Source organism: Amblyraja radiata, chromosome 5 (assembly GCF_010909765.2).
Source record: "Amblyraja radiata isolate CabotCenter1 chromosome 5, sAmbRad1.1.pri, whole genome shotgun sequence".
NCBI lineage: Eukaryota > Metazoa > Chordata > Chondrichthyes > Rajiformes > Rajidae > Amblyraja > Amblyraja radiata.
Genome location: NC_045960.1, coordinates 63,003,979 through 63,017,606, shown reverse-complemented (window position 1 = coordinate 63,017,606; position 13,628 = coordinate 63,003,979). Strand labels below are relative to the sequence as shown.

The 13,628-nt window shown below is 45.6% G+C and overlaps 1 protein-coding gene across 4 annotated transcripts in view; it reads left to right on the top strand.

Annotated features, from left to right (window-relative positions):
• msra (methionine sulfoxide reductase A) overlaps positions 1-13,628 on the top strand; it is a 298,069-nt gene that overhangs the window by 219,931 nt on the left and 64,510 nt on the right. For all 4 annotated transcript variants that reach the window (XM_033021381.1, XM_033021380.1, XM_033021379.1 and 1 more), the window contains exon 5: positions 2,737-2,843. In XM_033021381.1, the coding sequence (XP_032877272.1) occupies positions 2,737-2,843 (107 nt within the window). The remainder of the gene's footprint in view (positions 1-2,736; positions 2,844-13,628) is intronic.

Here is a 13,628-nt window from a genome sequence, read left to right as displayed (position 1 = left end):
GTGTGGGATGATGAGACCATGGCTGCGTTTGAGGGTGCGAAGGAGGCGCTGGCGAATGCGACGATGTTGGTCCATCCGCGAGTTTAATGCTCCGACTGCCTTGATGGTTGACGCTTCTGACACTGCTGTTGGGGGCGTACACGAGCAGTTGATGGATGGGCGCTGGTAGCCTCTCGCCTTTTTCAGTCGGCACCTGAGCCTGGCTGAGCGGAAGTACAGTGCGTTTGATCGGGAACCCCTCTTGCGCTTTACCTGGCCGTTCGCCATTTTCGATATTTTCTCGCAGGCAGGGAGTTTACCGCTTTCACGGATCACAAGCCTCTTACTTTCGCTTTTGGATCTCGGATCACTGGTCAGCACGGCAGCAGTGCCATTTGGCTTGCGTGTCAGAATACACAACTTGCGTCCGGCACATTGCGGGGCAGAACAACCTAATTACGGATGCGTTTTCCCGCACCGCCATCCATGCCGTCCATGAGGTGGCTCCGAGTATTGATTATATTGCACTGCCGGCTGCGCAGCGTGACGATGATGAGGTACTCGCCTACCGCACCGCTATTTCTGGTTTGGTTTAGGAGGATGTGCGGTTTGGTCCTTCTGGTGCCATGGTCCTCTGACGTATCGACTGGTCAGCCGAGACCCATCCTTCCAGCAGCTTGGCTTTGCCGGGTTTTAGTTCCATTTAAAGGAGATTGATGTCCTCCCTTTCTTCTGTTGTTGCTTTTTTCCACCTTCCTCAGGCTTCTTCTTTCTTTAACAAGTCTTTGCATTTCCTGGAGACAACGGGACTTCTCCAGGAAAGCCAGGAGGCCTATCTTTCCTGCTGAGTTGTTCCTTCTCACCAAATTTCTCCTTTCCATAGCTGTAGACTAGATCACCCATTTTCTCCATCTTCTTTTCTGCTGATCCCTTGATTCCACTTAAGATTAAGCTCACATCTGCATTGATAATTTCCCACTCCTTGCTGTTAGACTTTGGCCATTTCACGAACGGCTTACGTCGTTGCATGTTCTCCACTTTACGATGTGCCTGGTTGCATCTCGGACTGTTGCCTGAAACTTCTGCCACATCCCGTAGGGTGCTGATGCTCTGCGGACTGTGGATTTCTTCCTGCCGCTGAGTTTCATCCGACTGATTTGACCTTCTTTGCATAAGCATATATTTTCTGGCTTTGTCATTAAATTGACCCTCTCAAGGTTGGGTGGGCAGGGAATTCTGTGTACCCTTCATCATTTCATCAATTTCAATGTCAGGACCTGGTTGCATCCTAGAATTGTCTTGGCAAAGCACTCAAACAATTTAAATTGGCATCTTAAAAAAAAAAGCTTAAAGCCACATGCTTGTTTGTAGCCTCATCAAGGAAAGTAGAATGATCCAAAATATACTTGTGGGCCTACAATTCCAATTTTTGTGAAGAATAGGCACAGGGAAATTGCTGGGCTGTGAGGGGCTGGGCTAGAGTTGCTGCTGGCTGTGAGTCTCTGGGATTTCCGTGCTTGCAGTCGGTGTCCTGTTGGTCCTGACGTCTCCGGCCACCCCCCTGGACAGGAGCTGACAGGACGTCTCCGGCCACCCCCCTGTACAGGACGTCTCAGCTCCTGTACAGGGGGGTGGCCGGAGACGTCACAGCCCGAGCTGCGCCCCCTCATCCGCAACCCCAAGAACAAGACGTACCTTGCACACCATCAGCTTCTGTCCCTACGGGCAGCGTGTTCCTCTGGAGTTGGAACGGGGCTGGGCTGCTGCTGGCTGTGGGTCTCTGGGATCTCCGTGCTTGCAGTGGGCCTGGGTGTCGGTGTCCCGTTGGTCCTGACGTCTCCGGTGACTGGCACTGACCTGCTGGCATCGCCGACGTGAAGACAGTGCAAAGCCCCCGCGCCGGTGCAATGGGCGGGGAGCTGGAGAGGGGAGGGAAGGGGTCACACACATGGCCGGGAAGCAGAGGGGTGTAGGTGGGGTGAAACTGAAGGGAGCGACAATCTGCTGCTGCCTGCCCGCTGAGTTAAAAAGTTCCCACGCAAGACTCACGATACACTGTGTATCGTGAGTCTACCGTGGGAACTTTTTAACTCAGCGGGCAGGCAGCAGCAGATTGTCAATTATTAACCCTCCCGCGCAATATACCCTCACCTTCTCTTTTATGAATGGGGATTTAGTTCCCCTTTCTTCGAGGACCGACCGGAGGTTCCGCTGTCACCTCTGCGGGCCGCCCTCGGTGAACGTCTTCAAGGACCTTTCTTCAAGGACCGAAAAAATGTCCGCTAGTCGGAGCTTTTCGTTATTTGGAATTTCGGATAAAAGGTTGTGCACCTGTATTTGATTCACAGTTAATCAGTTGTTTAAATTAATGGGGGGAGTCTATACTTTTGAATGGTGTGTTCACTGCAAATAAAATTTTGTGAACAAGTCACTAATTGCAGTAAAATAATAACCATTCCTGTCCCTATTCAATTTTTATTAAAAATATATTTATTTTTAGATTGTCAAAGATTTCTCTAACTTAACATTGTAAATTAACATTTAATGGCAGTAAGCACCAGGAATCCATGCTTTTGATTAATATTTCATAATTAACAGTACTGCTTCAATCAAGTACACTCAACAATAGGCATGCTTTATTAATTGTTGATGCATTCTATTCACCAAGCATTTATTATTAATTGCAAAAGATTTATTATAACCCTATGCTACACATCGTAGCCTGTAAATGTATCAACCTTTGTTTTTGATGTGTAGGTATGCGACAAGGAAATGATGTTGGCACTCAGTACCGTTCGGTCATTTATCCGTACACGAAGGAGCAGATTGTTGCAGCTGTGAAATCCAAAGAGGTCTATCAGGAGGTACTGTGGATGAATGTTTAGCATGCAATTATTTATTTTAACTGTTTTGAAGCTAGGCATGCACATTTTTAAAAGGCACAAAAGAGTTCTGATGTTTTTTAATCCTCTGGTTGCAAGAGTAGAAATATCAACATGGAACTGAAAGGAACAGCTATTATTGTTGTATGTGTGAATTTAGTAATGTTGTAAATCCGAATTGCTGGTGTCTGTTATTGAAATTTTATTCATTATTAACTGTTGGCACATTTCAAGAATTGCATTTTGCAGTTATGAAGGTAAAATAGTTGAGAAGGACAAAGACAGGTTCAGATATCCAAACTTAGTGCAGCACTTTTTGTCTTTTTTAAATATATCCATAATATGATTTTGAATTCTCAATAGGCAATAGACAATAGGTGCAGGAGTAGACCATTCAGCTTTTTGAGCCAGCACTGCCATTCAATGTGATCATGGCTGATCATCCCCAATCAGTACCCCGTTCTTGACTTCTCCCCATATCTCCTGACTCCGCTATTTTTAAGAGCCCTATCTAGCTCTCTCTTGAAAGCATCCAGAGAACCTGCCTCCACTGCCCTCTGAGGCAGAGAATTCCACAGACGGGTCTCAATTCCAATTTTTTCCTGTGTCAATGCTCTTTTGGATGACAGAATCAAGAATGTGGGTGGCAATTGCAATTCAATAAAATATAGCATATGCTGGAACAAAGAGTAGAGCTTGGTATTAAAAAATTCACATTAAACAAATGAATCAAATGCAATTTCCAAAGTATTATCCCAGCTGTGACAACAGAGAAAAAACATGAAAAAAAATGTGTTATAAATGAAATTGGCCAGGTATTGCGTTGAAGTGGAAATGTAATTTTAACTGAATTGATCAGTTACATTTTTGAATGCACTAGACTGTGGGACCCGTTGCGTCCCAGTCACACGGGAGGCCTGGGCCCCCAACGCAACCCATTTCCTAACGCAATATTCCACCACTCACCCATTCCCCCTACGCAACCCGTTCCTAAATATAATATTCCACCATTCACACATAGCCCCTAACTGCGCAGACGCGGCTGACGGGTTCCCGTTGTGACGCCCCTGATCCCCCACTCCGCCCCTTGCCCTTCCCACCCCCCCCCCCCCCCCCCCACGCACTCACTCCATCCACCCCCATCCACTCTTAGCGGCTCTCCGGCGGCACAACCATACCCACCCATTGGGTTTCCATTGTGATGTTGAACATGCAGGTATTACTGTGCAGGCGCAGCTGACAGGCAGGGCAAGTGGAAAAAGGATTTATTAAAGCTTAAATTGTGAATGACTCTTAAAATATAACACCAATTTAAATGTTAAAGATGAGATTTATTCAGTCCATTCTTTCTTGTTGCATCTCTTGTTGCATTCTGTAGCCGGTGGAGGGGGACGGCTTCAGGCGGGGGCTGGTGGGGGGGAAAGCGCCTGCAGCTGGAGGATGGGCACTGCTTCAGGCGGGGGCTGTCGTGGGCTGGTGGGGGAAGCGTCCTGCAGCCGGGGGAGCGGGAGGGCTTCAGGCGGGGCCTATTGGAGGCCGGCGGGGAGGGGGGTGCGCTGCCGCGGCCTACTGCGACCCCCCCCCCACCAGAAGCCGTCCCGTCCCTAGCTGCAGGATACTCCCCCCCACTGGGCTCCGCCTGAAGCCGCCTCGTCCCCAGCTCAGGGACCTGCAGCTGGGGACGGGGACGGCTTTAGGCGGGGGCCGGTGGGGGGGGGAGGGTCCTACAGCCGGGGAGGGGGACGGCTTCAGGAGGGGGCTGTCGGGGGCCGGTAGGGGGAAGAGAGAGTGTCAGACATAGCAAGTGGAAAAGGGATTTATTAAAGCTTAAAATGTGAATAACTCGTAAAATATAACAACAATTTAAACGTTTAAGATGAGATTTATTCAGTCCATTCTTTCTTGTTGCACCTCTTGTTGCGTTCTGCAGCCGGAGGAGGGGGACGGCTTCAGGCGGGGGCTGCCGTGGGCCAGTCGGGGGAGCGTCCTGCAGCCGGGGGAGGGGCACGGCTTCAGGTGGAGGCTGTCAGGGTCCGATGGGGGTGGGGGTGAGGGGAGCGTCCTGCAGCCAGGAAGGGGGACTGCTTCAGGTGTGGCCTGTCGGAGGCGGGAGGGGAGGAGCGCTGCCGTGGCCTACTACTGCCATAGTCTACCGCTGCCTACCCCTGCCATGGCGTGCCGCTGCCTACCCCTGCTGCAGCCTGCCCCTGCCGCTGCCTATCGCTGTTGTGGCCTATCACTGTTGTGGTCTATCGGCTTCAGGCAGGGACCGGTGAGGGAGGGAGCATCCTCCAGTGGGGGAAGGGGACGGCTTCAGCAGGGGGCTGTCGGGTGCCGGTGGGGTCGGGAGAGCATTCTGCAGACTGGGGGCTTCAGGCGGGGGCTACCGTGGCCTATCCCTGTCGTGGCCTACCACTGCCGTGGCCATGGCCTGTCGCTGCCATGGCCTACCGCTGCCACTCCCCGCCTGAAGCTGGTGGGGAGCGGCAGCTGTAGGCCAGTGCAGCTGGGGATGGGGACGGCTTTGGGATGGCATCAGGTGGAAGCCGGTGAGGGGGGGGGGGGGGGGGGGGGGGAGAGAGCGTCCTGTAGCTGGGGACTGACAGGAGCATCCTGTAGCCGGGGATGGGGATGGCTTCAGGCGGGGACTGGCGGGGAGCATCCTGCATCCAGGGGAGGGGTACGGCTTCAGGCAGAGCCTGTCGGGGGCTGGTGGGGGGGGGGGGGGCGCTGCCGTGTGCCTATCGCTGTCGTGGCCTACCGCTGCCATAGCCTGTTGCTGCTGTGGCCTACCGCTGCCGCTCCCCACCGGCATCAGGCGTGGACCGGTGGGGAGCATCCTGCAGCTGGGGATGGGACGGCATCAGGTGGGGTCAGGGGGGTGGGGGGAGGAACGTCCTGTAGCTGGGGACAGCTTCAGGCGGGGACCAGCGGGAGCATCTTGTAGCCGGGGGAGGGGTACGGCTTCAGGCGGGGGCCAGCGGGAGTGTCCTGTAAGCGGGGAGGGGGACGGCTTCAGGCAGGGGCCGGCGGGAGCATTCTGTAGCCAGGGGACGGGGGTGGGGACGGGGACGGCTTCTGTTGGGGAGCGTCCTGCAGCCAGAGGAGGGGGACGACTTCAGGCTGGACATGTCAGGGGCCGGTGGTGGGAAGTGCTGCCGTGGCCTACCCCTGACATGGCCTGCCGCTGCCACTGCCTACCGCTGCCTAGCCCTGCTGCTGCCTGCCACTGCCGTGGCCTATCGCTGTCATGGGAAATTGGACACTTGGTTCGGAAAAAGAGGGAGATCTACAACAATAATTATAGGCAGCATGGAGTAAATGAGGTGCTTGAGGAGTATAAAGAATGTAAAAAGAATCTTAAGAAAGAAATTAGAAAAGCTAAAAGAAGATATGAGGTTGCTTTGGCAAGTAAGGTGAAAGTAAACCCAAAGGGTTTCTACAGCTATATTAATAGCAAAAGGATAACGAGGGATAAAATTGGTCCATTAGAGAGTCAGAGTGGACAGCTATCTGCAGAGCCAAAAGGGATGGGGGAGATATTGAACAATTTCTTTTCTTCGGTATTCACCAAGGAGAAGGATATTGAATTATGTGAGGTAAGGGAAACAAGTAGAGTAGTTATGGAAACTATGAGATTCAAAGAAGAGGAAGTACTGACACTTTTGAGAAATATAAAAGTGGATAAGTCTCCAGGTCCAGACAGGATATTCCCTAGGACATTGAGGGAAGTTAGTGTAGAAATAGCAGGGGCTATGACAGAAATATTTCAAATGTCATTAGAAACTGGAATAGTGCCGGAGGATTGGCGTACTGCGCATGTTGTTCCATTGTTTAAAAAGGTGTCTAAGAGTAAACCTAGCAATTATAGACCTGTTAGTTTGACGTCAGTGGTGGGCAAATTAATGGAAAGGATACTTAGAGATAATATATATAAGCATCTGGATAAACAGGGTCTGATTAGGAACAGTCAACATGGATTTGTGCCTGGAAGGTCATGTTTGACTAATCTTCTTGAATTTTTTGAAGAGGTTACTCGGGAAATTGATGAGGGTAAAGCAGTGGATGTTGTATATATGGACTTCAGTAAGGCCTTTGACAAGGTTCCTCATGGAAGGTTGGTTAAGAAGGTTCAATGGTTGGGTATTAATGGTGGAGTAGCAAGATGGATTCAACAGTGGCTGAATGGGAGATGCCAGAGAGTAATGGTGGATGGTTGTTTGTCAGGTTGGAGGCCAGTGACTAGTGGGGTGCCACAGGGATCTGTGTTGGGTCCACTGTTGTTTGTCATGTACATCAATGATCTGGATGATGGTGTGGTAAATTGGATTAGTAAGTATGCAGATGATACTAAGATAGGTGGGGTTGTGGATAATGAAATAGATTTTCAAAGTCTACAGAGAGATTTATGCCAGTTGGAAGAGTGGTCTGAAAGATGGCAGATGGAGTTTAATGCTGATAATTGTGAGGTGCTACATCTTGGCAGGACAAATCAAAATAGGACGTACATGGTAAATGGTAGGGAATTGAAGAATGCAGGTGAACAGAGGGATCTGGGAATAACTGTGCACAGTTCCCTGAAAGTGGAATCTCATGTAGATAGGGTGGTAAAGAAAGCTTTTGGTGTGCTGGCCTTTATAAATCAGAGCATTGAGTATAGAAGTTGGGATGTAATGTTAAAATTGTACAAGGCATTGGTGAGGCCAATTCTGGAGTATGGGGTACAATTTTGGTCGCCTAATTATAGGAAGGATGTCAACAAAATAGAGAGAGTACAGAGGAGATTTACTAGAATGTTGCCTGGGTTTCAGCAACTAAGTTACAGAGAAAGGTTGAACAAGTTAGGGCTTTATTCTTTGGAGCGCAGAAGGTTAAGGGGGGACTTGATAGAGGTCTTTAAAATGATGAGAGGGATAGACAGAGTTGACGTGGATAAGCTTTTCCCACTGAGAGTAGGGAAGATTCAAACAAGGGGACATGACTTGAGAATTAAGGGACAGAAGTTTAGGGGTAACATGAGGGGGAACTTCTTTACTCAGAGAGTGGTGGCTGTGTGGAATGAGCTTCCAGGGAAGGTGGTGGAGGCAGGTTCGTTTTTATCATTTAAAAATAAATTGGATAGTTATATGGACGGGAAAGGAATGGAGGGTTATGGTCTGAGCGCAGGTATATGGGACTAGGGGAGAATACATGTTCGGCACGGACTAGAAGGGTCGAGATGGCCTGTTTCCGTGCTGTAATTGTTATACGTTATATGTTATATATATATACTGCTGCCGTGGCCTACCGCAGTGTAGCGGGGTGGGTGTGTGGCGGGTGGGTTGTTGGGGCGGAGGGATGTGTGGGCGGGTGGCGTATGGGGAGGGGGTGTGTGGGAGAGGGGGTGCATGTGGCTGTGGGGTGGGAGGGGTGTGTGGGTGGGGGTTGTGGGGGCAGGGGAGGTTGTAGGGGGAGGGGTGTGGGGGTGGGGGGGGATTGTGGAGGCAAGGGAGGTCCTAGGAGGTGGAGTGTGGGGGACGGTGTGGGAGTTGGGTGGGGGAGGGGTGGGTGTGGGCGGAGGGGTTGTGGGGGGAGGAGGGAGTTGGAAACCTCCACCGGCCATCCTCAGCTCCAGTAAAGACACGAGGGCGCAGGAAGGTGCGGACCGTCCCGCGGAGTGACAGAAGAAAAGACCAATCCATGAGGCGCTGACTGGCTGGAGAGCAGATTGATCTATGCACGCTCGGTTTTTAAGATGCTTTAAAACTTGCTAACTTTTACATTAGACCACCGATCAGAATGAAACTTGGTGCACTCGCAGCACAGGAGAGTAAGCTGGCGAAAAATTGTAGCGCTATTGCGTACCGTTTTTTGCGCAAATAAAAAGACTGCGCAAACTGGATTAGAGCTTTAGTTATGTATATATATATATATAGATTTTAATTTACAAGAAATGTAATTCTGCAGCCCAACGTCCATGCACACTCACCACTACTGCATCCACCTCACCATTATCCCACCCTCAAAAAACTCTTGATGAACTTGCAGAGCTAACAACAAGGTGGAGACATAACATCACAGTGGTTATCCTATTACACAAGTAATCCATTAGTATGGCTTGATTATCAGGAGAACTCCAGTTCAAATCTCACTAATTATATGAGGATTTGAATTTAGCTTCCAAAATAAAAAAACTGTACTGGACATTGTAAAGTAAAAATATAAATGGGTGTTAATGCCATTATGGAATAGTGATATCAGATGCACTCCAACATGGCTGACTCTTAGCAGACCTATGACATTAAGTAAGCTACTCAGATATTTTAGAAAGTGGATGGACCAGCTGACAATTTCTACTAGATTCACTATGTATAAAACTTGCTCAGACACTAGGACTTTGACACGTATTGGTAGCAACTTTTCAAGTTCCCCTTATAATATATTTTCACTTACATTGTTAAATTTTGAATTGCTTCCAAAAGCTTTACAATTTTGCATTGATTGGGAAAGTTAGAAGCAATCAGTTAGTGATAAAATAATGACCGAACAAGATCATTACCTGGTAGACACAAAAAGCTGGAGTACTCAGCGGGACAGGCAGCATCTCTTGAGAGAAGGAATGGGTGACCCTTCTTCAGTCTGAGCAATTGAGCAATTATCCAACTCTGAAGAAGAGTCTCAACCCGAAACGTTACCCATTCCTTCTCTCCGGAGATGCTGCCTGTCTCGCTGTTACTCCAGCATTTTGTGTCGACCTTCGATTGAAACCAGCATCTGCAGTTCTTTCCTACACACAAGATCAAAACCTGTATTTTTATGTTCTATTGATTAAATACAGAATGTTTATTGAAACCAGGTGAGGTTGGTTGAAAATAAGTGTTTCAATCCAAAGTAGGATTATCCTGTCATGGTCATTGCTGTGGGCCTATCGGAGTACTGGCACATCCTTGGCTGCTGCTGCCTAAAATTGTGGCTGACTCTGCATGAAATATACTCCATGATGCTTTGTAAATGTCTAAAAATTTCTGCAATTAAATAAAATTAATACATTTGTTAATTTTTTATCATTTATACTTAAAGTGTTATCTGTTAGATTAATCTTGCTGTTTTTGAAAATCTAAAATGTTGAGTGATTATCATTTGTGCCTCAAAATAGATGCAAAATGTTTCTGTTAGTATGTAATTCTCTTTTAAGCATAGACATGAAAAGCTGTAATGTATCAGAGAACCATGGCTGTCCCTTTGGGAAAAACCTGGAAGTTAAACAGTGGAGTCCACCTTCACTGTTCTTAAGTACTGAGATGGGAAGCCCTTTCAAATCCCTCAACATCATCTGGCATTGTCTGCTTTTCTTATCTTAATGACTTTGTTAAATAATTTAAATTTGTAACCCAAAAAAATATTCATTATGATTTTTAAGAAAACATTTAAATGGTTCCCAGTATGAGATCAGTTAGACTGTTGTTGAAGACTCCAACAGCAATTAAGCAACTGGCCAGCTCTGTGTAGCCAAATTAGGAAAACTGTATTCCAATATCCCATTCCGAATTTTTCTTGTGATTATAACCTATTTTTACGTAATCCATTTAGGAACCTGTTGGTGAATAAAACCCCGAGATTGATAAAAATCTTTACTTATTTAGCAGAGCAGAAAAACAAATTTATGCACCTTTTAGTAGTGTTGGTAATGATCAGAAAATTCCAGGGAAGATAAAAATATTAAGACTGCAATACTAAACCACATTGTTGATTGTGGGAGATCGTGGTATCAAAATTGGATATCCTAAGGAGGCAAATTTTATGTATTTTCTTTCCAGTAATTATAAACAGGCTTAATTTTCCCAAAAAATCTGATATTTTGAAATAGTTTTGGAATAATGGATATTTTATGACCAAATAAAGTAAGTGGGTCCAAATCTACTATTGTTCTGACAAAATTGGTGTGAAACAATGTTGCAGATGTTTTAATTACATATTGTTATAAATTATTTTATATTAGAGCGATTAGTTGTATAGATGCTGAATCTAACTAAAGTATGAAGCAAAGTATAAATTGAAAATGCATGTTTTTATTGTCAAAACATTGCTGCTTTGCAAATACTTACAGTACATCAAACAGAATAGTTAATGGAGATCTGTATTAAAGCACCCTCTTGCAGTCTATTTTCAGTCATTCTGCTGGTCACCGCCATTATTTTTTGTGACATCTGTGCAGCGTGTAACAGATCTATTCCCAAGGCAACAGACTCTATTTTGCCCTTTGATTACCTGAGGAAAGCCAGTGGGGTCAGGTGCACATTGTCACGCAGCTGTTTGGAAATCAGCTGCTGGCCTTGGCTATAGCAAGGAAATGTTGGAGGCGACTAGGTTAAGCAGGTCTGAATAACTGCCAGCTGGGTACATCATGGCTATATAGCCAAGGGATTCTAAGGTCAATGTCATTAGTTTTGTCCTCAGATCTGAGAGCGGAAAGGGTCGTACCAAGACAGTGTTTTCTACAGATAATGTTCAGTTCAATTTCTGCAGTCATGTGGTCCAGCTGCTACATCGTTTGTATTGTGCTTTTTTTGGAAGCAATGATTCTGACATGTACACAAACTAAGCTGTAGGAGTGGTAATCTAAGAAAAAATAATCACACCTTTAAAAACCATTAACTAAAATTCCTTCCATCAGTTCCTTTCTTGAGTTGTGCTGTTACATGCATAACTACCATTCTCCTTTATTATTCATGAAGCCTGTGTAAAAATAGAATGTATTTTAATGTGGAAATTAATTAAATATGTCGTGGCTGGATAAGATCAAAAGGAAATAAGTAAGCTAACAGTTATATGATGATATTTGTATTAACTATCAGTGTTTGCTGTTCATTTATTTCGCTTATGTGACTACAGTGTATTCTGAACTTTTTAATTTAAATCTGACTGTGAAAGTTAAAGATACATGATAAAATATTATTTAATGGTGCTGAATATTTGAAGGTGCATTTACATTTTGCAGCAACCATTTTGGATGTAAACTTTGGTGGATTACTCATGGATGTAACGTATTCTATCCATGCACATTGCCTCGCTAATTTTCTCTATCAGTGCATAACACGTTATTGCTTTGATTGATAAATATCAAGGCTGGACAGTAGGAATTTCTTAAGGAACAACAGTTTTCAAAAATTTGTGATTAATCCATTTTAAAGAATTGATTTATTTTCTATGATAGCTGTGATTAAAATAAGTTTAAAGAATCAGTGACACAATATTGTACTTATGTACTTCATAAAAGAAGGTTGAAGGGTAATTGACCTTTTGCGTCCTATTAGATATGAATATGCTTAACTATATTCGGTTTTATTTTTATGGTCCATAAAATAAATTAAAACATAAAAGGTGCAGTAATAAATTGCAGAATCTCCAGAATAAGCTCTTTTCTAAATTGTGGAATTGTATTTTAAATTGCACATTGGACCATACTTTGCTTGGAATTGCTGTAGTTCTGCAGGAAACCGTTGGTATTTCTTGGAATTATATCCCCCCACCAACAAGGAATGGCCTTGAGAGGAAAGAGAGAATTTTAATGAATGCATAGAAGGGTCAAAGATAAGGCAAAGTAAAAACAAAATGCATTGGTTGAGAAAGGAAAAAGCAGTACTGCACAGGGATGGATAGACAAGGTGATAAGAGAAAGTTGAAGAAGAATTTGGTGATGGGTAAAAGACACTAGAAAGATGTGCATGATTTTGGGAGGGGCCTTACTGAAATCTAGATTTTCAAAAGATAACCACCACAATTGAACCCACAACCATTGGTAGGTCTATTCCCTATTACCTTCTTCAGACTATCCTTGCACCTCCCCTTAAGGTCATAAGTGATAGTAGTTGTATGAGGCCATATGGCCCATCAAGTCTACAAGTCTAATCATGGCTGATCTAACCTGCCCTCCTAACCCCATATTCCTACCTTCTCCCCATGACACCCTACTAATCAAGAAATTAAAATGAAATGAAAGTCAGGAGTAACATTATAATAGAATAATCATTAAACAGTGAGGAAAGGTAAAAGAGAACCAGAAAAGAATAAGAGATGGAAAAGGGTGGCACACAGGGCCGGCCTTGGGCCGATTGGACCGATTTTTCCAAATTGGGCCCCGCACCCAAGTGGGGCCCCGCGTTAATTTTCCGTATTTCATATGGAAATACAAATTCGCTTTGTTAAATAAAGATTTAAAAAAACATTCTCCATATGGATTTTTTTTACAAAACGAACATGAGGGAAGGAAGGGGGTTGAGGGGAGAGAGGAGTGTGCCTTGATTGGTGGAGAAGAGGGATGTGGGAACGCTGTACGCCGGTGGTGACTCACTCTCACACTGGGATCCCCCAGCTGTCATTGCGCAGTCTATCTGACTCCCTGCACCCCCCCCTCTATGGAGCGAAGGAAATATGCAAAGTTTCTGGTCAAAACCCTTCTTCAGACCCGGCATGAAACGTTGGCTATTTCCTTCGCTCCATAGATGCTGCCTCAAGCACTGTCCCACTGTGCGAGTTCACCCAAGAGCTCTCCCGAGTTTAAAATCTCTGTGTAGCATCTCTGTCCCTACCTTCAAATTCCCACTTTGAAATAAAATACAAGTTTCGACTTAAAAATTTCGCAGCAGGATCGCGATTAGTCGATTCCCATGCATTTTCAATCATCGTTCTATTCAGTGTAATTTTCACACCTGGTTGATATAGTTTTTTTTTTTAAAGATACAGTACATTACAATAAATAGTTTCAAGCATACCCTGTACTTAACTCAC